The 26074-nt window shown below is 46.5% G+C and overlaps 1 protein-coding gene across 1 annotated transcript in view; it reads left to right on the top strand.

Annotated features, from left to right (window-relative positions):
- Positions 1-14966: 14966 nt before the first annotated feature.
- Positions 14967-26074, top strand: part of PKD1L2 (polycystin 1 like 2) — a 77890-nt gene continuing 66782 nt past the window's right edge. The window contains exons 1-4 of the mRNA XM_044434106.1: positions 14967-15267; positions 18194-18358; positions 21199-21384; positions 24069-24179. Of these exons, the coding sequence (XP_044290041.1) occupies positions 14967-15267; positions 18194-18358; positions 21199-21384; positions 24069-24179 (763 nt within the window). The remainder of the gene's footprint in view (positions 15268-18193; positions 18359-21198; positions 21385-24068; positions 24180-26074) is intronic.

The following is a 26074-nucleotide window of genomic DNA, read 5'->3' as shown; positions in this document are numbered from 1 at the left end:
GGAGGTGCCTTTGGAGAAGGACCCCCTAAGATGACCCCAGGGTCCAGGCAGGTACATGTGGGATGAGGTGACCCTTCAGGTGATCTGGCCCGAAGCCATTCAAGGTCTTGAATTTTAGTACTAGCACTTTGAATTAGGCCTGGACTTCAACCGGCAACCAGTGCAGCTGGACGAGGACTGGCATAATATGTTCTTGTGAGCCAGTCCCAATTAACTGTGTTTTGATTAATTTTATTAATAAACATTAACAGTGTTGTGTGAACAGTGTTTAACAGTGTTAAATTCATGCCAATGGTAATTAAAAAATCATTCCAGTTCTTAGCTGTTTTTCTAATATCTTACCTTACTCCAGATGAGTTTGTTGGTTGCTTAAGGAAGGTGAATTTCTACATCTCTCACTGAGGAAGATTTCTCCTTATAAACAAGACGATCTTTTCAGGACATTGTGACTCCCATCTGCTCTCTTCAGCTATACCTTTTTCCAGTCTTGACCAAAGGGCAGCAATGAACATATTGGCAAATTTCTTTCCTCTTTGCTTAACATGTGTTCATTATTCTCTTCTCAAAGATCTCTCTATTGCTCATGCTCATCCTTACGTTGCGTCTGTCATCTCTCTGTACCTGAAGCAACAAAGGATGTTGAAACAAAAAGGGAAAAATCAACACAAAAGCAGTCTTACAATAACATAGAAATAACAATGACTGTCCTTATTTTCCAGTTTCCCCATTATATTTCTGACCCTGACTCCATGGGATTATTTGTTTTTATGCAATTTGTCCTTTTTATTTTCTGTCCTTCTTTATCTGGGAGCAGGGGAACACCTTGTCTTCTGTAATGAAAAATACTGCTAAGACAAAGGATGTTATGGGCCACTGACTGGAAATGTTAAATATATATCCCAGTCCTCAAGAAAGGAGATGCAAAAGAGTGTAGCAACTACAGGACCATTGCATTCGTTTCCCATGCAAGCAAAGCAGGGATCTAGAAGTTGGTACACGGAATTTTACCCTCTATGGAGTGAAAAATGCCTGATGTTCAAGCTGGATTCTAAAGAGGAAGAGGCACCCAAGATGCTATTGCAAATATATGTTGGCTCCTGGAGCACACCAAGGAACATAAGGCGAAGACCAGTCTGTGCTTTCTAGAATATGGCAAAGCCTCTGATGGTGTAGATCGTGAGCAGCTATGGATGGTCCTGAAAGAAACGGGAGTGCCTCCGCACTTGTTTGTCCGGATGTGTAAGCTGTATCATGGGCAAGAAGCTCCTGTAAGGACAGAATGTGGAGAAACAGAATGGTTTCCCATAGGCAAAGGCAAGGATGTATTTTATCTCCCTATCTGTTCTGTTTGCATGCAGAAAACATCATCAGGAAAGCTGGACCAGGATCAGAGGAAGGAGTGAGAAAGGGTGGAAAACGTAACAGTGGGTTAAGAGCTGCAGACAATACCATCCTACTGGCAGGAAGCAGCAATGAATTGAAATGACTCCTGATGAAAGTGGAAGGCGAAAGGGCAAAAGCAGGACTGCTGCTGAATATTAAGAAAACAAGACCAGGACTTCAGAAGGAGTGTAGAACTGGACTCCCAACAGTGAAGCACTTGAAAAGATTTTGCTTCTCTTGGCTCATGGATTAATTGAAATGGAGACTGCAGCCAAGAAATCAGAAGACCAAGGCTGCATTCGCACGTAATGCTAACCCATGCTGCACACTTACTGACCAGCCTTGGGTCTTGGATTCAGACACACACATGGTTTCCATGCATGAGTGGTTTCCACACTTTTCTGTCTTTCTGTCTGGGAAATCATCAGGATGGCGGTGATGGCTCTGTGCTGGGGCCGATCCTGTTCAATCTTTTCATCAACGACATGGAAGAAGGGGTGAACAGTCTGCCGATCACATTCGCAGATGATACTAAAACTGGAGCAGTGGCCACAACTGAGGAGCAGGTACTCCAGATCCAAAAGGATCTGGACAGACTGTGGAAGTGGGCAGGAGACAACAGATGGCGTTCAATGTGGATAAGTGCAAGGTCTTGCACTTGGGGCGTAGGAATGGGTGTCATAAGTACAGGTTAGGTGACAAGTGGCTGAAGAGCAGCACTTGTGAAAGGGACCTCAGGGTGCTGGTTGACTGCAGGATGAACATGAGTCAGCAGTGTGATGCGGCGGTCAAGAGGGTGAACGCCACCCTCGGTTGCATAGCTGGAAGTGTGGCTTCTAGATCGAGAGGAGTATTACTACCACTCTATACGACTCTGGTGTACCCGCAACTGGAGTATTGTGCTCAGTTCTGGGCCCCTCATTACAGAAAGGATACAGCCAGGTTGGAGTCAGTGCAGCGTAGGGCCACAAGGTTGGTGGCCGGTTTGCAGGGGATGCTGTATGAGGCGAGACTAAGGGAACTAGGTCTCTTCAGCCTGGAGAAGAGGAGGTGGGCAGAGGCCTGTTCTCCCCTGCAGAGGAAGGCAGGACATGCTCCAACGGAGCAAATTTCAAGGAACCCAGGTTCAGTTTGGATGCCAGGAAGCACTTCCTGACAGTTAGGACCCTGAAGGAGTGGAATGGGCTTCCATGGGAGGTGGTGGAGGTCCCATCGGTGCGGGTGTTCAAAGATAGGCTGGACGTGCACATGGTGGGCGTGTCATGAGCGGAGCCGGCTGGAGCCGGGGGTCAGACTAGATGGCCCGGGAGACCCCTCCTGACTCGCTCTGTTTCTATGTTTCCTCCCAAGGGTGGCTGCTATCCCACCAGGCCCTGTGGCTGACAATCAGTCTCTGAGTGTCCTGCTCCTGCTCCGGCTCCCGCTGCATCACCTGCTTCTCCCTTGTTTTTTGGCCCACCTGCTTCCCTGGGCGTGGCCTCAGCCAGTTGCCTCTTTGGTTTTGGTTTTTCTGCTGCTCAGCAAAGCAGCTGCTTACCCAGCCGAGCTGCACCATTGCTGCGGGGTGACAGTGCACGCTGCTGCCTCACCCTGTGCCAAGGTGCAAGGACGCTCACGCCCACGGCCACCTGTTTTGTGGGTAGCTGAAGCCATCCAGTATTGCAGCCCTGGCCACGTTGGAGGCCTCCCTAATTTCGTTCTTCGGCTCAAGCGCGCCCTGGACATTCTGGTCTGGGAGATGGTGACATATTCTTGGCCTGAACTGGCTTTGGAGGGGTAGTGAATGAAGTCAACTGCCACTCTTGGTGGGCATCTCAGGGTCATCATGGCTGGGATTCTGGAGAAGAAGCGGAGATGGGAGTTCTGGGAATCCAGGGGGAGGCACAGGCCTTTGAAGTGCCATCATGGCCACTGTCCACAGGTTCCCAGGTTGACCGGGAGAGCAGGAATGTTTTGGAAGGGATGAGGAAGGTCAAAGAAAGGGAGGTGGGACACCTGTTGCCGTCCCCTGTCCCAGGTACAGTGATGAGGTGATGGGAGGGAGGAGCTTCCCAGTGGAAGGTCTTGCCAGCGGGACCTGCCCTGAGGGTGGAGCGCAGTGAGACTGAAAGGGAAGGGCCTTGGGGAGAACCTTCTCGGCTTGGGTTCAACTTTCTTGACATGAGCAGAGGCCAAGCTTCCCAACTCACTAGAAGGATTTCACAGTGGCTTTGTCTTGTCGTTGCCAATAAAGGTCTGCTTTGCAATGAGGCTGCCTGGTGTTTTGGAGCCTGAGGGCAAGAAGGACAGGGCCAGCAGCCCGGAATGCGCAACCCAAGGCTTCCGTTGAGTGCCTGCGTGCTGTGCTTTCATTCCACATGCTGGGAGAGCACCAGGTGAGCCCACGCAGAATGGCATGTGCTGCAGCTGAAGCAGAAGAAGGAGGAAAGCTGGAATAAAGCTAGTTGTGACAATTCTGGACTAAACGGACAGTAACAGTGCAACAGAAGTGAAAAACAAGCAGGGCTTTGTTCTGTGGGAATTACTTGGGCAATGAAAGCTTGGCACAGAACAGGCCCATGTTTGTCTCCCAGGCCTGAAGTTCCGCCCCCTGGCACTAGAAGGTTTGAAAATGAACAGGCAACCATGTGGCGGAAGGAGGTGATACACAGATGTCGTGTCACTTTGCTTCGGTTGTCCTGCGTGACAAACCTGCACCCACCTGAATCTTGGGAATGTTTTGAAAATGCAGATACTTCTAGCCAGGTGCCGGGGGATATGCTTATTGCTTACATCCCTTGGGAAAAGATCCTGCAAGAAATTAATTCATTAACAACGGTGTCCAAAAGCTCAAAGATGATATTGCTTACCATGCTTGAACAGACTAGAGGGACTTTTTGGCAGCTGAGCTTACACTGGGTTGGTGCTGCCTAGAAAAGAGAGAAAAATGAATAGATACCTAAGATCAAACTTGCAATACATCACTTTGACAGAGAAAATGGCAACCAGTTTGTCTTCTTAAAGAATAAATACAGGGCAGTTTCTTCTGTTCAGTGCAGTGAAACTGTATTTATTTCACAAAAAGATTTATTTCAAGAAATCAGAACCACTGAAGAGAGTCCCTTTCAACCTAAGCTTTACCGAGGCAGAACCTTTAAAAGTTGTCATTACAGTCACAAGCTTGAGAACTGTAGAAGGGTTGCTAAGATCTTGAAACAATAATCTCAAGTAAGAAGTAAGAAAGAGAGATAATGTATACTGTCATAATGTTGTTTGAAAGCCTAAATCATTGGTTTAAAAGAAAGTTAAGAATCAGCCATACTTTTGGAAACATGTATTGGTAAATCCCAGTTTTCTGGTCACATCTCTAGATTCTCCTCCCCTCTGCAAAATCAAGAAATAAGCTGAGGATTAATGATTAGGTATTAAATACACATGTACTTTGTTGCAAACAAAGATCACATCCCAGAAGCAATGTTTAACAAAAAAGATGAGTAGTATTGCATCTTCTGGCACTTTGTGATAACTCCAGGTCACTGTACTCGCAGAAAAGAGGCAATGCCCTGGCTGCACAGATTCGTCTGTTTATCGGACGGCTGGTGCGACCAATTACAAAGCCGTCATTTTTACTACTGAATGACTGCAGAATTATAGCTCTCCTTGATAAGAGCCATGTTGGCTTTGTTGGGCAAGACAGTATGTCCCCCATAGATAAAACCCTTGGTTCAAAGGTAGACTGCTGTTGATGACAATAGACAGGAGCAGAAATGGGGCCTTGGAACACAGTCTTGCAGTGGGGAGAGTTTCTGGCCGTGATATTCTATTCCGTTGCAATTTCCCCTCTTTTCTTTTCCATCCATCAGTCCTCCGACATCAATCAACATTCTGTCAACACTCAGTATGTTTACTTGGGCTGCTTTTGTACTATGGAATCCCTTTTTATGGGTTATTTTATAAGGGTGGTGTGTGTGTTTTACAATTTTTGGGCCCAGACTTGCTAATGCATTCTCCATGTGCAAGTATTTTTGACAGCATAAAGAATGGCACTTGGGACACTTGAGTTGGGAATTTAAAAACATTAAAAAAGTGCTCTGAGAATTTACAAGTGGAAAGCACAACCGAATGTTGCTATGTGAGGTGCTTCTGTCCAAGGCTTTAGTCAGCTGGTCATGCTCTCTTCCAGAAGACTCCATCCCATTCCTCCATGCCCAGTTTCCCATCCTTATCCCCGAGGCAGACAGTATGTATACATTGTATGTATGGGTCAGAGAGGTTCTCCTGGCGCCAACCCTTCTTTCCTTTCAGCGCCAGTTGAAAACCTTCTTATTCTCCCAATATTTTAATTGCTAAATTGTTTTAATTTGTGGGTTTACACTGAACATTGGATGCTGTGCTATTCTTACTCTTACTTCTATTTTTATTCTATTTTATTAATGTTATTGTAAACCATCCCAAGACGTCTGTGATGGGACAGTATAGAAAAGTTGTAAATAACTAAATGTTGAATAAGCTTGGTCACCTCCACATTTGATCGTTTTAGACTGATTGGGGATTTTGTCCATTAAACATGTGTTTAAGGTCTCCCACAAACATGCTGCTATTTCTGTCTTGTGCATTGCTGGTATGATTTTGGCAAGCAAAGGGAGCCACTTGGAGAACTGAGATTGCTCCAACCTGGGCCTGTCCAGACCTGCCAAACTATGAGACCCCAGACTTGGTGGTTAGTTGAGTGTTCTTGCTGGGAACTTCATGCAGTGAGTCCAAAGCAGTGGGATACACTTCCTGTACCAGTATACAGGCATTCAAGGAGACGCTAGCTACCGCGGGCATCCCAGAAAGCTGGTGGAATGGAGAAAATCAATGGGATCCAAGCATCTCTGGATATCAACTGTATGGGAAGGGAAGGGAAGGGAAGGGAAGGGAAGGGAAGGGAAGGGAAGGGAAGGCCATAGTGGAGGAGACGTTCATCGAACAGCAAAGCATCTGGCAGACTTGGCAATCACAAGTTTGCAGGACACTCAAGTCCCAGTGGGTTTTTTCTCCATCAGTGGTCTGCTGTGCTGTCTGAATCCCATTGTGGTATTTCAGCATGTCCTGCTTGGCCTTTAGAAGCAACAGTCACTTCTATCGTTTTTCTGTACCACAATGGCTTGTTGTGTTATCCCGATATCAAGATTCAGGGCTGGAATGTGAGCAACCAAAGACAGGACGGAGGCACTGGGACCAGAGCAGCCGAACCTGAGGCAAGAGGGAATCCAAAGGCTAAAAACAAGGTTTAACGGCAAGTCCAGGTCATAGTCACAGAGCAGGCCAGGGTCACAAACCAAAAATACATACCAGGGCAGGACAAGGATGTGGTCATGGATGAGACAAGGATTGGCAACCAAGGAGACAAGAGGAGGTGCAGGTACATTGCGCCACGATGACTGGGCAGGGCAAGGTAGGGTATGCAGCAGGGCGGGATACACAGCAAGTGTCAGGCAAGCTGCAGGAGCCAGAGCACAGGTAGCAGACAAACCTGCATTGCTGAGGTAACACAGCAAGGCAGACACAACAGGAACCAAATGCAGCAAGGGTCAGGCAAGTGCAGGAGCTGAACCGCGCCACAGCCAGCCAGAAGAGCTGCGTTGCTGGGTGAGTAACGAGGCAGGATACAGGCCCTTCAGCAAGCAGGAAAAGCTGTGTTGCCGAGGCAGGTTCTGGGGCAGAGCTTGCTCTCACGCTGCCCTTCCTACGGTTCTTCCTACAGCAGGAGGCTGAGAGCTCCAGCAGGGCCTGGACTGGTCCTGTGAATGCCAAGATGGGCATTCCGATCCTGGCCTCCGAGCGGCCCAGAAAATGCAGCCCATCATGGTGCAAAGGGCAGAACCAGAGAGCCAAGAGGCTAGCCGGCGAATGCTGCTCACAGCTGCACGTGGTGAGGAAGGGGCACTGTCAGTGGTCACACTGGGCTCCTTTCCGGGAGAGCCCCCTTGACCAGCCTGCCTTGGGTGGCTGCTCCTGACGCACTGCAGCATCCACCTGTTCGAAGAGCAAACAAGCGAAGGCTGAACGTCGCTCTCTTCACTCGGACGGAGAGATACATTTCTGCCTGCGATTGTGTCTTAGACCTTGCAAGCCATTGTGATTGTCAGGGCAGCTGCGTCCTGGGTTCTTGTGCCCCACGCCTTGCTTGAAAACATGTTTATATTCAATATGAATCTGAGTGATATGCCCCTTTAAGAAGAACACACAGAACTGTTCACAGAGATCAAAATATTTCTTCAAACCAGCTGTACCCTCAATTGCACCTCCTATTAGGAATATCTCTAGCACTGCCAAAAAAATAGCATTTTATTTTTCATGCCATTACATCTGTACATTTTGAAAGGAAAATAAAGGCTTTTGTGTTGGGTTCCTAGAACTACAGCAGGAAGGTTTGTTACTCATTGTTGGTTGGTAAGAAAAAATAGGGAGAGACAGAGAAATTTAAGGGGGGACTGGATCCCCCACCCCACAGCAACAGGGCCATGCCCTTCTCCTGGTCCCAACTCCGTCTCCTAACCACTGGTAGTTTGCTGGCTTTTGCAGTTTTTTTAAAGGGTGTACATCCTCAGTGGCTCAGTGGAGAATATGTTCTATTTCTCTCTCTGAGGAGCAAATCAACAGGAGCTGCTCCTGTGGAACTCCATGTGTGCACTCATATATTCTCTCCATCTGTTTTCAGCTATTGACATTCCATGCACATGAGAAAGCTGTACCTGGCATTCCACAAATGACGTGATACATGCAAGCTCCAACCTTGGCCCAGGTAGCCTTCTGTAGACTATCATGTTCTGGGAGGATCATGCGACACTCCCCAAGAAAGTGAAATGTGTAGTCTGGCCCAGCCCTCCTGGTGAAGTTGCATCATCAACTTTGACTTGTGTGGAGAGTGAAGCTTGGGATATTTTTTGTACCCAGTCAAGATAGCTTATCAAGGGAGTGTTTATTGCAGGCAGCTTGCTAATTAAGATAAACTCCTCAACAGGCTCATGACAGGACTAGCTCAAGCAGCTGACTAAGCTTATACAATGCAGAGGAATGTATATTGTGAAAGGTTGTCCGAGGACTTGCTAAATCTTTTTGCTAGAAAGGGGTATGAGTCTTTGCAACGCCTTGGGCATCGAGTGCACAGAGAATGGTTGACTGGGTATGAATTTGTAAAAGGAAAGTTGTTGCTGTAAGTTTGGGTCCTTTTGGTCAAATGAGACCCTGGCCCTTTCTCATCTAGAACCCCAAGGTGGCTCTCCTGGTCCATTAAGCTGAGTCCGAGTGAAATGTCAAGTGATCAGCTGTTACTCATTATTCGGTAGGGAATCACCAAAGTCGTCAACTAGACAATTTGCATAAAAGCATGAACCTAGTAAAATCATAATGGCTTCATTTCTTGGAGGAGAGAAGTTAAGGGGGGGGGTCTAAGGGTGATGTTATATATAAGCAGGAGGCAGTAGGTTAGGACTGTACCACTGATTTTATTTTATTTTCCTGGGACAGATTTTATTTTCCTGGGCTCCAAGATCACCACAGATGGGGACTGCAACCAAGAAATTAAAAGACACTTGCTCCTGGGGAGGAAAGCTATGGCAAATCTAGACAGCATACTAAAAAGGAGAGACATCACCCTGCCAACAAAAGTGCATATAGTCAAGGCTATGGTTTTCCCAGTTGCAATGTATGGCTGTGAAAGCTGGACCATAAGGAAGGCTGAGCACAAAAGGATTGAGGCCTTTGAATTGTGGTGCTGGAGGAGACTCCTGCGAGTCCCTTGGATCGCAAGGCGATCAAACCGGTCAGTCCTAGAGGAGATCAACCCTGACTGCTCTTTTTCAGGCCAGATACTGAAGATGAAACTCAAATACTTTGGCCACCTAATGAGAAGGAAGGACTCCCTGGAGAAGACCCTGATGCTGGGAACAATAGATGGCAAAAGAAGAAGGGGATGGCAGAGGATGAGGTGGCTGGATGGAGTCACTGAAGCAGTTGGTGTGAGCTTGAGTGGACTCTGGGGGATGGTGGAGGACAGGAAGGCCTGGAGGAATGTTTTCCATGGGGTCGCGATGGGTCAGACATGACTTCACGACTAACAACAACACGTGCTGTTTTTTCCATGATTCCCTGTGCCCAGAGCAGTTCACAGTAAACTGGAAATGAATATCAGCAAAGAGCTTTGTGGCACCACAAAGACAAGCTCATTTATGATGGGATGAGCTTTTGTAGATACTGTCGGTGGATCTGCTGAAGAGGACAATATCTACAACAGTTTATGGCATAATACATTTGTTAGCCTTTAGCGCAGAGGAACAGAAACTTTTGTGGCTGACGGCTGAATTCTATTTTGGAAGGATGGTCATTCCAGTAGTTGGCAAGGCTGATGGCTAAACAAGTTTGGCCAAACTCTCCAACCTATCATAGCATAAAACTGTGATTCCCATGAAGTTTTAGGAAAGGCATTTGCACTTTTATAGAATAGGCAGAAAAGTGCACAAAACCAAGAACCACCAAACCATCAAGGGCAAATGCCTAGAGGAAAGGGGCACCTCATCTTCAGAATAAGTTCCCCGGAGAGGTTTGCCTGCCACCTATTTGTTTTTCCTTTCAGTGCCAGGTGAAAACCTTTTTATTTTCCAGGCATTTTAATAGTCAACCTTGTAGTTTTAATAGGATTTTATTAGATGCTGCTGCTACTGTACCTTTAACTAGGGGGTGTTTTTATTATTGATGTGGAATGGTTGGTGTTACTATTTTTATTCTGATAGTGTTTTTTATCTTTGTTTATATCAGGGGTCCTCAAACTTTTTCTGAAGGGGGCCAACTGACAGGTGCTAGCGGTGGGTGCAGGCGGCCAAGGCCGTGCTGGCGGACCTGTGGGGGGGCAGGGTGCACGCGAGGCGAGGCGGGGTGGGGACGCGGCATGCGGCGAGGAGCTGGCTTGCTTGCGGGGAGATCATTTTCTCTGAGCTGGTCCAAAACGACCTCCTCGCAAGCAAGCCGCGCGCCCATGTGCACGTGCACCCGCACCCTACGAGTGCAGAACCTGTGGGGCGGGCCTGGTTAAAAGGGGGTGGCGGGCCGGATTTGGCCCTCGGGCCTTAGTTTGAGGACCCATGGTTTATATGTTTAACTTTGTAAACTGCTCAGACAGCCTTTCTGGCTAGGTGACGGTATAAAAAACAATAAACAAATATCTAGGGATCTACAGAGGGCCATACTGAACAAACCTTACAAGGCCCAACTTGGCCCTGGGCTCTGAGTTCCGCATCCTGACTTTAAGGAGTTCCAGCAGCTTCTGTTTTGCTTATATTGCAACAGACCAATTTTGGCTAGACTAGCCAAATACAGCATACCTGACAAACTTTTTTCTGTGTCCATTAGCAAGCTCTTATCTTACTTTCCCAGATCCCCGTGGAAGTTTGGGCTACCCATTTCCCACCCATTTTGCAGAATGGCTTCCCAAGCTGTTTATATAATCCAGCCTATCTGAGGGGGAGTGCGGTGGATCTATGCAGCTGGTTTTTCAAACAAGACAATGAGCATCCCATGGATATAGCTGGTTTGAGCTGTGATGCCAAGAAGATCCTCCAATCTGTTGGGTGCCTTCCCTCCGCACTGGCTGATTGGAGGCGGCAGAAGCAGATCTTGAACGGAAACACGGGAGCGCTCCAATGGAGGCAACCCAGGAGCCCATCTTGCCTGGTACTGCTCACCTTGACCAGGGCTGGTACCAGACGTAGGCGTGCCCCTGACAGCCCCCCAGACTCGTTCCTCTTCTTCCCAGGGCCTCCTGCTTCTTTGCTTGCCTCCCATTCTGGGCCAAGCAGCAGTGGTGGTGCGGAGCAGGAGGAGGAAGAGCGGCTGGCAGCCACGGGGTGAGCGGGCGGTCTCATGACGGCGCCTTGCCTAAGGGCCCTCCCAAGCCTGGAGCTGGTGCTGACCCCGGCTGACCTCGGCTGTCAGTCTGAGAAGTCCGTTTCTAAACCCTGTAATGTGCGGAGAGGGGCAGAAGCTACGTGCTGCCTCAGGGCTGCGGCCCCTCCGAGCTCCAGCTACAGAACATAATGAGAGAAGAAGAAAATACATCCCAGGAGCTCACACACTGAACAAGGCCTGGCTTTGCCTTAAACCGCCTTTATCCTCTAATGCCCTCTTGAGTGGTTTTGCTTGTAATGGGGAGGCAAGAGAGGGTAATTTCACCGAGAGCGTTCTACCCTGATTCGAGAGATTGTGAAGGATAATATTTTCAGCAGATGGGCCAGCATCTAGGAATCGCTGGGGCTATGCAGAGTAAATTTTACCAGGACAGCAAGCTTTTTGCAATGGAAAAATGGCCTGCCTGTGTAAGACAAGGGCATCATTTGTTGTAAAGCAAAGATGGGATGTAAAAAGAAAAGCCACTCAGTTGAGGAGTCTTTCTGGTTGCTCTTTGAAAGCACTCATACACGGTGCTGAATTGCTGAGCCAGCCAATTGTATGCGGCACCATTTTTCATTCATGCAGTTTCAACATGTAGGCTTACCTGCTTATCCATTCAATCAGTACCCCATCGAAACAAAAATGGTACTTTCCCCCAAAGTCCAGAGCTTTACCAAAGTCTGGGAATTGGAGAATGTTTCTTGGCATCTATCCCACTCCACACAGTGTGGTCCTGATGAAAATCCCTTGCCAACTGCCTGGAACGCCATTGTTTAAAAAGGCAGATGTGCTAGCTAAGCATTTGATATAGGTAATGTATGGCTTGGCCCTTGGTCTGATATTCTTACCACTACTTAATACACTCACCCCTTTCTCCTCTTTTGGCCCAAAATTCCCAGAGCACCTTAGGTAGCATTCTCCAAGGCGGTGTCTTCAAGGCAATTAAAGAAATTTATATATAAAGATATAAGGCAAAAAGTAACATGAAAAAGAAAGGAAAAGATATCAAGAGACCTTACACAAAAATTGCATATAGCTCTAAGTGCGGGAATTTATTTATTTAGTTCTACTTCTATGCCATCCTGTAATCCCAAGGGTTCTTTGGGTTGCTTACAAATGCTGAAACTGACATATAAAATACAATCAATAAAATGGATAAAACCAATAAAATAAGTGAATTGTTAAAACAGCTAACATAATAAAAATATGTAAAACCATACTCAAACATAACCAAATACAACCAGATTAGGGTTATTACAAAAAAAAACTTTAACATGGGTATCAAGTAAATAAAAATTCACCTTGTAACATATCAATAAAGACACTGACAATTAACTTGTTTTTTCCCTTTTCTGCTTCATAAAACAATTACACTGATTTGAGCATTGTATACATAATTCATATATATGTATATAAATATACAAATACATATAAGTATACAAATACATTTATACATAACACTCTCAATTGCTAAATAAAGGATAGGCTTTCCATTTAACATAAAATTCTTTAACCAATCTTCTATATACAGCTGATTAGTAAATATACCAGCTAGGTCATCCTTATTTAAATTCTATTTTTTTCTCTGAATTGTTAAGTAAAATAGTGTCTTGAAGACATTTGAACTACAACTCCATCATCCCCACTGAGCACAGCCATTGGCTAGTTTGAAGTCCTAATGCATTCTACCCTAACCCCAACCCCAATCTACGGGATGCCATACATTTCTCTCCTCCTTTTTGGTGGACTCTTGACATAATCCCATTTCTGTTTCTGAATTCCAAATTAAGTATGAACAACCCAACTGAAAAGTGCACAGTTCCCTGAACATCTTTCGTTCCTTCTTCCTCCCAGCTGTGTTGAATTTTATGGCTGGCAGGAGCAATCCCATGGCACTGGGCTGCATCTAGGGGGTCATAGGACTTTCTGGATTCCCAAATTCAAGTTCAGGGTTAGGGTGAACCCTGGAACTGACAATCAGGGCTCTGCCACTCAGAGCTGGGCTACATCTGCCTCTCTGAAGTTGGGAAGAGAGCCTCGGAGAGGAGGAAAGGGGGCGATTTTGGGGTGGGGAGGCTGGGATGTAAGTTGTTCTGATTGCTCTCTGTCTGTTTTCCTTTGAAAGGCTGCCACTGGTTAGATTAAAAGGACTGCTCAGTGAAAATGACAGGTGGAACAATGCAGGAGCCAGAATCACTTCCACCGCTTCCCTGGTCCTGCATAGGATGAGCAGAGCCTCCGAGTTTTGGGGTTTGTAGGCACTGCAATGGGATTTTGTCCTAAGATTGTCACACCTTCTGCATGGTTCAATATGCACTGTAGTGTTTTCTGTCTGGTCTGTCTGGCCATTGATAGAGCTCTATTAGTGAACACCGCATGCTATAGAGGAAGAACCAGAAGACAAGTCCCTGCCCCAAGTATTTTATAGCCTAAATTTGACACAAGGAGAATAGGGTCAGGAGACTCATAAAATCATAGAATCATAGCGTGGTAGAGTTGGAAGGAATCAAGAAGGCCATTGGGTCCAAACCCCTGCCCAGGGAAACTCCAGGCAGGACTCCAAGTTCAACCCTCCCTCTCAGACGGCTGCCCAGCTGCATCTTGAACGTCCACAGCATGGGAGAGCCCACCACCTCTCTACGTCATGGGTCCCATGGTGGTACCAGCCAGAAGTCTTTCTGATGTTCAGGGGAACCTGGCATTGCGTAACTTGAGCCCGTTGTCCCATGTCCTTCACTCTGGGATGACTGAGAAGAGAACCTGGCCTTCCCCTGCGTGACCACCTTTCAAGTACATGGCTCTGCCCCCAGACATCTGAGAGGGTGTTGATGTTGTTTGTTTCTATAAGGTCCATTGCCAATGCTTTAGCTGGTTAAATTTTGTATGTTACAGAATTTATATTATGTTATATGGCATGTATTTTAAGATGCTTTACGTGCTTTGGATGTTGGGTGGTATAGAGATGCTGATGCTGATGAACTGAGCTAAGCAAATTCAGTTTCAAGTATTAAAACTTCTGTTCAGTTATGGAAAGGGACTTGCTTCATCCCAGCTTTTTATGTGAATACTGTTTATGTGAATATGCTTACAAATCACTGTGAGCCCTTTCCACCACCTTCTTGGGGGTGAAGAATCAGTAGAATTGGGTGTACAGGTGCATCATGCCTGGATGCTTGCCTTGGTGCACATGGCACTGTGGATACAGAATTTCTGGCTGAGCATGTTGGTGGGCCAGCTTTCTGGATTTCTAAATTCTTATTTTATGGTAGAATGCCAAGCTGCTAAAAGTAGAACAGCTTCTGTTTACATGGTCTTTTATCTCTGGTTGCCATATGGCCAGTAAGTGCACATATCGGAGGAATTGTCTCTTCTCCCATAAAAGGTGATAAATTAAAGCCCGCTGTGTACACTGCCTTGATTTAGAGCTCGACTGTTACACAATGGTCTTTCTCATTTCCATCAGTACATCCCTGTCTGTATTCATGGGCATTAGAACCTCTTTTCATTGGGAGCAAGCCATTCTCCAGGCTGGTGTTAACTAGGAAAGCAAATGGAACAGGGAGGAAAACAGCCACTGAAATAGAATGATACCTGAAGACTGGCTCAAAGACTGCTCATTTGGTGTCAGGCCACATCCATACTGATGTAGGACTTGGTGAACTCCTCAACCAAGCATGAAGCTTCTCCTCGTAATTCTTGCATTCTTCATTCCCTGCTCGACCACAGAGGACTTACCCCTTGCACAGGGGATACCTTGTTCAAAATATCAAGTGTCTTTCAATAATTCCTGCTATGAGTTTGTGAGATTCCAGCGTACTTTTACCGGTGCCCAGAGTTGGTGTGAGCGGGGAGGCGGTCATTTGGTCTTCATTGAGAATGAAGCAACCCAAGCGTTCTTAGAGGAACACATCTCGGAGGACAAGGAATGGTGGATTGGAATAACCTCTAGTTCCTCTTCAAATGAAACTGCTGAAGGTAGGAAAAATAGTGCTTTGTTCTGTACAATGTTGGTGGGAGGGTGGGAAGAAGGTCAACCTGGTGCGGTGGCTGAAGATGCTTGTTCCAGCTTGATGCCCTGTGTCTTGAGCTACAAGACTGCGGCCAACATTGTGCACCTTGGAAGAGCACCAGCTTGAGGAAGGTTGGGTGTGGGCCTCAGACACAGACTTGGGAGGCTCCGACTCAAATCCTTATTCACCCATGAATCTGGCTGGGAGGCTTTGGGCCAGTCACCCTCCCAGCCTAATCCATCTCCCAGGGTTGCTGTGAGAACAAAATCTGAAGTGGAGGGAACCATCCCGATGCCACCTGGAGCGCCTTATAAGCAAGGTAGAATATAAACAAACACAGTACCAGGACAACACCAGAATCAATAATCTTAAGAAGTTCAGCTGCTTACATTTTGAGTCTGGCATGTGGCAGACTCTCTGAATATTGAATCCTGGCACAATCCATAATCTGGTCACTACACAGATTATGGGAAATATTCTACAGGATGTAATACTGGTTATAATATATCTTATATTCAACCACCATCTTTCTTTCTTTCTTTCTTTCTTTCTTTCTTTCTTTCTTTCTTTCTTTCTTTCTGAAAAAAGTTTTAATAGCTGTATTTTTAATTAAATTTAATAAAAAGCCAGTGTTAAGAGTGCAGGACTGGGGATCTGGGAGCCTTGGGTTCTAGTCCTTACTTGGCCATGGAGCTCCCTGGGTTACTTTGGGCCAATCACAGACTCTTAGCCCAGCCTACCTCATAGGGTTGTTGTTGTGAGGATAAGACTGAAAGCAGGAGAAAGAGAATGATGTAAGCTGCCCTGAGTTCCTTGAAAGTAAAAAGGATGGAATATAAATATAATAAACCAGCAAATAAATAGAAACATAGAAACAGAGCGAGTCAGGAGGGGCCTCCCGGGCCATCTAGTCTGACCCCTGGCTCCAGCCCGCTCTGCTAACGACATGCCCACCATGTGCATGTCCAGCCTATCCTTGAACACCCGCACCGATGGGGCCTCAGCCACCTCCTGTGGAAGCCCCTTCCACGCCCTCGGGGTCCTGACAGTCAGGAAGTGCTTCCTGGCATCCAAATGGAACCTTGGCTCCCTGAGCTTTGCTCCGTTGGAGCGTGTCTCTTCCTCTGCAGGGGAGAACAGGTCTACCCACCTCCATGTGACATCCCCTCACATACGTGTATGTAACCAACAGATCCCCTCTGAGACTCCTCCAGGCTGAAAAGACCCAACTCCCTCAGTACAAATAAACCAAAGCTGGAGAGTCACAGACCATGTACCAGAGCAGCACTTTTATTTTCAAAAGAAAATGGACTAGGCAAGGAGGAAATGTGTGAGGCTTTTCTGCCTCACTTGTGGGTTTCATCAGACAATGGCAGTGGCGACGGGCAGACAAAGTGATACCGTCCCAGCTACCAGGACTTCTCCCTGATCAAGTGCTTATGTACCTAGCAAGGCAAATATCCTCTTTGCTAGGATGTTTGCATTTTGTTTTTGTTTCTGATTTGGTTTTTTAAAAACTCACATTCCACCTGCAAATGGAATGATGGCCAATGCTGGCAAGCAGCTATGGCAGGATAGCCAGACCCGAAGGGTGAAGCCAAACACTGTAACGATTAGGAAACAAGCTCGGCTGAGTTGGGTGGGACTTGATCCCCTCCTGCGGATTGCAGCTTTAACCAGACTGCTCCTGCCCACAAGTGAATGCCGTCTCCCACAGAAGGGGACACAAACGTGCTCTTCACTGCACCAGTCTTGATTCCATTCATTCATTCATTCAATTTCTATGCCGCTCCACTAGTCACAGGTTCTCTGGGCAGCTTACATCATATTAAAATCCACGAAACAATACAAAGACAATGTGACAATACACAACTAAAGGACCAATAGCAATAAAATCATAGCTAAATGATGAAAATTCAATAAATCCAGAATAAACAAAATAAAATAATAAAATAGATGAAATCCAAAAATAGGACAAAAACCATTGAAATTTAATTATATCACAACCTAGCAATTAAAACATATTGCCAGCAGCACATAACATAAAAATTAGGATTAAGCATCAAGATTAATCCAGAATTAACCTAATTAAAGTAACTACAGAACAAATATGTCTTTAGTTGGTGCCTGAAGTTGGCACCAACCAGATCGAGTCTTAAACGTGGGGTTCTGTACTTGAGAAAATGCTTTTCTTTGCAACCCCCTCACTTCATTGGCGGGGGGGGGGGGAGGCAATGCAGAGGACAGCTTTGGATGAAGACTGCAGTGACCATGTTGGTATAGATGGGCCAAAATTACAAGCGCCAAATTTGGTCTGAGCGTCAAGAGAAACTTCTTCTTGGTAAGAGTAGATTGGCAATAAACCAAACACCCAAAGGACTGGTAAGTTTTCCCTGCCTGGAGACCATCAAGCAGAGGCCGGTCAGTCATTTGCTGAGGGAAGGAGTGGCGCATGGTGCCAGTGTTAGTGGGGTGGGGTAACCACTCTTGGTTTCAGCCCAAACTTTAAATGAGCTACCCAGTTCACCTGCCGAACCCAGTTGGGGTCTAGAGTTCAGCACCATGGACTGCTGTTTCAAAGCTCAACCTAGTGGATCCACCCCCAGCTGACATTGGAGACACTAACCTCTGTTAGCTGAGAGTGTTCTAGGTTAGGATTTCTTCTGTTTGCGCAAACATATACCAGAAGAAAACCACATGCAAAACAGTCATAATATGTCCGATCTGAAGAAATCTTGGCAGAAATAGCACAAGAAGGTCTGGGTGGTGTGTGCATCATGTGACACAGCCATGGGTCGCAATGAGTCAGAATGCTGATCAAAATATCACCCCCCACCCCATCCCCTTATTGGTACACCTACACTAAACTGTGCTAGTTGCTTTTGGCGCAGGGTCCATGATTTGGCTGGATGCCTCAAACATTACCTACAGCAAATGGCACCAAGATCCCGTCTCGGTCCTTGCGTCGTCATGCGGCTACATCCTGAAGAACTCTGGGTATGAGTGGGGCGTAACAGAGAACTGCAGCCAGGAGTTTGACTTCATTTGCGAGTTTGGTAAGAGATACTGAGTCCATCTCAAGCCATTGGTAAAAAATGTCCGTTGCATTAAGTCATTGTGGGCACACTTTCATTCCGTTCGTTCTTTGGAACAAAGGCAGACATGCTTGACATTCAGGTGCATTTCACAGGGTACATCAGGCGTGGGCATGTGGCCCTCCAGATGTCTGGGCTTACGAGCAGCAATGAGCAGCTGCCGGGCAGCACAGCCAACGATCAGGTGGCAGCTCAGGGCCAAAACATTAGGAGAGCTGCAAGTTTTTCACCGCAGTGCCTACCAATCACCAGCCTGATCCTGGTGCTGTCTCGCTTCACCTTGGCCTGCGTGCCTTGTTGCTCTGAAACCCCGCCTGGCTTTCCTGCCTAAGATTCCCGCTCCTGCTGTTCACCTGGTCGCCTTGACCCATGCCTACTTGCTGTTCCTGATCTAGGCATGCTTTCGGACTAGTGGCTGAGGTTTGCTACTGGGCTTGCATGGACTTGTCTTGGACCCATTGCCTGGGCCCCAGTGCTTCTGTCTTCTTTCCTGCCACCCATGACCTGGACCCTGGTAGTATACGTGGTTTCTACGCTTCTCCATCTTCCCCCAGTGGAGGCACCTGTTGGCCACCATCAGGCCCGTGCTGGAAATCATTCCCAGTGTGCATTGCTCTTGCCTGTGCCACCTGCCTCTCCCTGATTGGCTGGCCACACTCTCCCTTGGGCGTGGCCTCAACCAGCCATTTTCCCTTTTTCTTTTTGCTCCTCTGCAAAGCAACTCACTACTCACTGCAGTAGCACTGGAGTAGCTCTGTTGGTCTAGAAAAGCCCCGCAGGAATGCTCTGTGCTGATGCTCTGCTCTGAACCAACGTGGAAGCGTACCCACTCACATGCCCCTCTGCCCCCTCCCTATACACGTATCCACCCTCCTCCTGCACAGGCCTGGTAGCAGTGGCAGGGAAGGCAGGAAGCAGAGTGGGAACAAGAAACATAGAAACAGAGCGAGTCAGAAGGGGCCTCCCGGGCCATCTAGTCTGACCCCCGGCTCTAGCTGGCTCCGCTCATGACATGCCCACCATGTGCCTGGCCAGCCTGTCTTTAAATTGGTAAGTACAAGCTGCCTTCACATGGCTGGCTCACCAAGCAGAACAGCCATTTCAAAGTGTGGCAACCAGACTGGAGTGCCAGGCACGCCTGCCTCCGTGGCCGCGGCTGCTGGAGGTGGTGTGCTGAAATGCCCCGCAGCCTCCGAGGTTCCAAAGCTGTGGCTGAGCATCGGAATGGCAGTGTGGGGCAGAAGAGAAAGGCAGCACAAAGCAGCCAATCAGAGCGTGGCTGCAGCTGCCTCAGCAGTTGCTAGGCAGACTAGGACAGTGAAACATGGAGGCTGGAGCATCCCCTGCAGCTGTGGCCTCTCTTGCCACCAAACTCGATGGCAGAAATGTGGAAACCGTACAAAAACATGGCAATGGGGGCCACACATAATGACAAACCATGGGAAGCATGGAAACTTAAAACAAACTGTTGGTGTCCCTGCTAGCCAGGTGACTTACAGACCCCTAAACCAAATGCCAAAAAGGTTCAGCAAGGTGGAGATTCATTTTAGTTTCCTTTATTCAGCTGAGCAAAGGCACCGGGTGACTGCTCCCACACGCACGCAGGCGGGCAGCAACACACACACAATCCTGCTTTTTTGTCTCTCTTTCACTCAGTCTCGCCCCCATTGTTCTCTTATCCAATCCCCTCTCAGGGTCGGCCTGACCCTTTCACCAATCCCCTTGCGAGGCCTGCATGGGGCCTGCATGTCCACTGCATGCCTGGCCTCGTGAAGGCCCCTTATCTGCATCCAGGGGGAGCGTGGTCACTGCGTGCCAGTCCTTGTTTGGGGGGCCTTCTCTCACTCACTGCCGCTGATCAACATTGCTTTGCCTTCTCCCTTTTCCTCTCCAAAGCAAGCTGTTATACAGAAAGCAAATGGCGTTTGTTAGGCTAAAAGCTGATAACATTAGTTAAACGAATCAGGCTCCTTCAATACCATTGCTTCTCTGAGTGTTTTCATGGAAACCACACTTCACCTTGAATGCTGGGTTCACACATAAGGGCAATCTCAGTGTAGCTTGTTGTTTTGTGTGAAGGCAGCCAGTGCATGTGCTGATGCAAGCGATGCTCTAAGGTACAGTGGGAAATTGAAATGGCAGTTCTGAGCAGGGGGGCAATTATGCATCGCCTAAAATGAAACTACTCATCACCAGAAGGGGGCAAAAGAAGGCACAGAACAGCTCTGCAAAGTCTGTGCATGTTAATTGGTATGTACAGGCACCAATTTTGAAACAACAATTACAATTTAAATACAAATGCAGTGTATCTATGCTCCTACTCAGATTTGGTGTCCAGTTGTTAATTCTTGCAGAGCAACACCCAGTATTGTTATAGTTCTTTCATTTTAAGCCTGGTTTGGATTGGACTGCTCTTTAAGTAAAGGAGACCTTTCACTAGAGGAATGTATTCTCTGTAAAGTAGGACACACACAAAACTGCCCCAGCATCAAGCTATTCAAGGCTGGTCTCTCCTTGCTGCCTCTTTTTGCTGCGACACCAGATAACTCTGCATTGGCTCTCTGGTATAGGAGCAGATCTTTCAGCAGATAATCTGCTGAGGGTCCCCTCAAACCCTTCTTTAAAGGAAGGGAAACAAATGGGCCGTTGAACATGCGGCAAGATGAGAAGACCCTTTCAGAACCCAGGAGCTGAGCGTACCTTCCTCCATTTTGCTTGTGTGACCGCTCAGCAGGTGGGGCTATCGCAAAGGGTCTCTGCGGTTGCCACCAATGGCACACTTCTCCATCCTTATTGTGCAGAATCAGGCCAAAGCATTGCGTGCGACAACTTTAATGCCACGGTGCAGTGTGGCTCTGGAGAGGTAATCCAGATTGGAGACAGCTTCTATGGACGGAAAACGCCTCACTACTGTGTATTGGAGACTGCCCTGCAGTTTGATGTTGAAGAGGAATGCAGCTGGATCAGCGTAAAGGATGAAGTGGCAGGTAAGGGTTTGGGGTTTGTGAATTGGAAGGCTGCAGAAATAGGAAGGAGAAGGAAGGAAATGATGATGAAGCTTTGCAGTAACATGGAAAAGGGAATTGAGAGGAATGGATTTTTTAACAAGCAAGCCAACAGGACTGTATAGCTATCCCAGTTTCAGGTTCTTTCTCTGTGAAAGCTGGAATGGTGTGGTGGTTGGAATATTGGACTGGGACTCACAAGATCCAGGTTCTAGTTCCTGCGCGGCCACGAAGCTTGCTGGCTGATTTTGGGGCAGACACTGACCTCCGTCTGGCCTACTTGACAGGGTTGCTGTGATGGTGAGATGGAGAGGAAGAGTATGGAGGCTGCCTTGCATTCTGTGTGGGAGAAAGGCAGGATCAAACAAAAGTAAATAAAACATACCCGTAATCAGTGCTTTTTTTGTAAAAAAAAAAGGTGTCCGAACTCAAGTCTTGGGGTCACACTTTTACACTAAAAAAGATTTTCAATTCACCAACTTTTTTTGAAATAAAGAACTTATTTACCTTTAGCATGTAGCCAGTCACTCTACACACACATAAACATAATGGTCGCCGCCGGCAGTAAGCACTCAGTGCACGACCACACGACTGATCCCAAGCCGAGCAGCGCCCTCACAATCAACGCCAACACACAAGCAGCCCACAAGCACTATGTTAATGATTTTTGCTGCCAACCTGCTATGCCCAACAGGGCGATTCACAATCACGTGGAAAAATCCGTCACAAAATGGTGCCGGAATGCCATTCCGGTGCATTCTATGACAAAAAAAGCCCTGCCCGTAAAAATAGTGTGTGCTCTCTCTGGGCTGTGAAAGTCACTTGATTAATCCATTAGAGGAATTGATTTCAGGTGCCATCCTTTGTAGGCCTAGCCAGGAAAAGGGCTCACACCTTGGCTGGATGGGGTGTGCTGGAGTCGGGAGCCTTTTTTTCTGGCTAAGTGTGCAGAGCTTTGCACCCTGAAAAGCTTGGAGGAGCTGTTCCCAATTGATTGGACAGTGCATTTGAAACAGATTTTAATATACATAATTTTAATGTATTTTAAATTACAATATGCTATTTTATATCATGATTTTACTACCCTCCCTCCCTCCCTCCCTCCCTCTCTCTCTCTCTCTATATATATATATAGAGAGAGTGATAAGTAAATATGCCACCTAAAGAGTCTATCTTGGCGGCTTATAAATACAAAATAAATAAAATAAAATAATAATTTATTTATTCAATATTATTCAAACAAAAGATTACCCCAAGCATCAGCATAATCTAAAAATGTGATCCAGAACACTTTGCTAATATAAAGAAAAACATATTATATAAGCAAAGGAAAAAGCAAAATGAATAAAGATAGAATATTAGATACTAATATTATAGTTTCATCAAATTATAATAACAAGGGAAAACATTTACGTCCCCTTCCAAGTTGCATCTCAGCCTCTCCGAGTCAATAAAATGGTGGCAGACAACAGAAAAACAGGCAGCCTTGTGTCTATGAAATGGACACTGCTGCACCGTTTCTCTATTCCTGCTCTTCCCATCTTTAGGAAGGTGTCTCAGATACAAATTACAGCCAGCATTTCAGTTTTTAGACATACAGCCTTTGCTTCTCTGTGCTCGGACGCGAGGTACAATCCGATATCTACAATACTCACAATGCACCACGGTACAATACACTACGAAAATAAATACGGACCAGGCACAAGAAGGGTGCCACCCGGTGCTGCCCCACCTTGATGCACATTTGGCGCATCCCAGGCTGCAGCCTCCAAAGAGGAGCTGGCATCACTCTTCCATGCCGGCTGCTGGGGGTGGGAGGGCAGGGCGGGGGACCTCCAGGCTGGGACTCCCCCAGCTGTCTTCACCCTGAGCATAGACGGCACTTTTAGTGGCCACAGCATGTGGTCTAATCTTTGTACAACTTCTGGGGTGTTTTTGTACCACCTAACCTGATGAAGAGTTCTAGGAAACGGAAAAGCTTGGCTGCACTTTTGTGGTGTTTTGTTTGGTCCTGATAAAAGAATTTTCCAGATTTTGGATGTTTTTTTCCGGTCATGGACAAGTGTGGATGTATTTGTTTCTTCCTGCTAACTCTGACCTCCCAAGCTTTTCACAACCACTTAAAAAAGCAGGCATGAAAAAAAATCCAGATGGAATGTTAAAAGAGGCATCCCTCTCTCACACGGAAATCTTCCGAAAGGATTGCTGTCACGATGCACATAAGCATGATCTAAAACTAAATAAAAGACACAAGTCTTGCTTATCCCTATGCAAATTTATACAGCTTTAACCAGTTGATCACATCTTTGATCAGCGAAATCAGGAATCAACTAATTACTACTGCCTTACTTGGATCACAGCCCTAATATATTATATAACATATGTTTTATAATATATTACAATACACAGACACTTTTATTGTATGGGTTCAAGGCAAATCATCATTCAAAATAACTAAAACAAACATCATAAAAATAAAAATAATTCATTTAGATATCATCAGAAATAACTTGACCGAATTCAGAGGGACCTGCACCACATTGTGCAGGGTAAATCAGACCTTGACCTAGAACAGCCTGTGACCCAACTTTAAACCTGTGTTTCAGTGTGTTCACATTTACCTTCCTAGTTCTTCAAAAATAAAATGGTTGAATCACTCCATGCAGGGCAGTGTCATGGACTCCAAGCCTGCCAAGTAGCAGCTGATGGGACCTTTTTTGGAGACCCGTGCCCGGGTTTGGGAAGCTACCTGTCGATTCAGTACCACTGCATGGAAGGTAAGCAGTACCACTTTTTGCTCACACTACCAGGTTGGAAAGCGTTCTCCAGTGACTTCCATGCTGGGCCCAAATGACTGAATCAGCCTCTGGGAAGCCAGTCAGCCATTTTCCTTCCAGCAGAAAATATTGAGCTTTCAAGTAAGCGTAAAAACTACATTGCCCCAGTGCAGAGCCATCTCGTTTCACAGACAGAAAAATAGATGGCCCTACTCTGGTGATGAAAATTCATACCCCTAAAAAACCCAGCATGGAAGCAAATAGCCCACATTCGTGTGCCTGTGTGTATGAGGAAAATCCCATAAATCTGCTGCAAGCGTGATTTTTTCAAAAAAGCATGATGTTTCGCAATGCATATTGGGCTACCATTCCCATACCCCGAGCCTGCCGTGGCGGGTATGCCAGCCTGCAGAATGTTTTCCGAAGCACTTTGAAATTTGTCTTCCCCTCCCTGCCATGTCATTTTAAAATTGCCCTTGAGCCTCTCTGCCTTCATTTTCGTTGCATTGTGACAACCTTTCTCACCTGCATCATCCGGCTTGTGCTGGGAAAGTTGGCCTAAAAGCTTATTGGCATTGCATTTTCCTTCTTGCTGCTTTCTCAGGCACTGATAATAATGCAAGATAATCTCAAACTTTAATTTAAGGTTCTTGGGTGAAAAAGCAGACCCCCCCCCCCACTTGCAAAGAGAAAAGGAAGGAGAGGTGTCGCTAGTTTAGTGCTTTTTTCCTTTCTGAGCCAGGTGAAAATCTTTTTCTTTCCCACCCAAATAGTTAACATTGCAGGTTGAATAGGCTTTTATTAGATGCCACTGCTATATCTGTGTATCAATTTCACTAGCTGTCTTGGAGCTGTTTTTATTATTCTTGTTTTTGGGTTGTTTGTACTGTTTTTATTGTGACATTGTTATTTTTTATCTTTGCTTATGTGTTTTAACTTTGTAAACTGCCCAGAGAGCCTTTCTGACTAGTATATAAATGAAAGGAATAAATAAATATAAATGTATAAGTATGACTCTGCAGCTTGCCAAAGTATTTGCATTGCCAAATGGAAGAAGATGCCTCATGAGCAAAACTACCCTTAACAGTATTGAATGTCAGCCCTCCAAGCCGGGCCACCAAATGCAAATCATACCTTCTTCAGTAATTATACAGAGGAAGGAATTCCAGTTGGCCCCTTCATACGAGACAAAGGACAGTAACAGGAGAGAGGGGAAATAAGGCCCATGTACTAGGTAGATTCTCCTGTCCTAGTAAGTAAGTGATAGGGGGGCCCTGCCTAGATCAATGTAGCCTAGCCAACTGATCTAGACTCCAGATGGAGCTGCCATCTCCAACCCTCACCCATCTCACAAGGCTGGGGATGTTGCTACAGGCTGAGGTGTGAGCAGGGCACCTGAGCAGATGGGAGGCAGGTGAGGGATGGGCAGCTCCTTGGGGACGCTCGAGAAGGATTAAGCCCCTCCACCTCTCTAGATTTGCAGGAGATCAGCCAGGATTTCTGACAACGCCAACGTTTCCTCATTTCAGCAGTAAACAGTTCTGCTACGCAAAATCAATTCCCAGCATTAGAATTCTTTAGTATTAAGCATGTGAGTATTCAGGAATCTCTGGGTGGTGCATCTCATGATCCTCAGTTACACTGGGGTCTTATAGTCATGTGAGACAGAACAGGAAATCCTAGAGAACGGGAGGACGCATCCTGCTAAAAAAATGTCGGTGCTGTGTCCCGGTAAACCGTGAACCAGCACAAACTGACACTGTGAACAAACATCTATTCCTGACAGAATCCTGGAATAATAGAGTTGGAAGGGGCCAGAGAGCCATCAGGTCCAACCCCCTGCTCAGCACAGGACTACAGGTTAAATCATCCCTCTCAGATGGCTGGCTAGCTGC

The sequence above is a fragment of the Varanus komodoensis genome, unplaced genomic scaffold (genome assembly GCF_004798865.1).
Source record: "Varanus komodoensis strain SLA01 unplaced genomic scaffold, ASM479886v1 scaffold27, whole genome shotgun sequence".
NCBI classification, from domain to species: Eukaryota; Metazoa; Chordata; class Lepidosauria; order Squamata; family Varanidae; genus Varanus; species Varanus komodoensis.
This window is presented reverse-complemented; position numbering and strand designations above follow the sequence as displayed.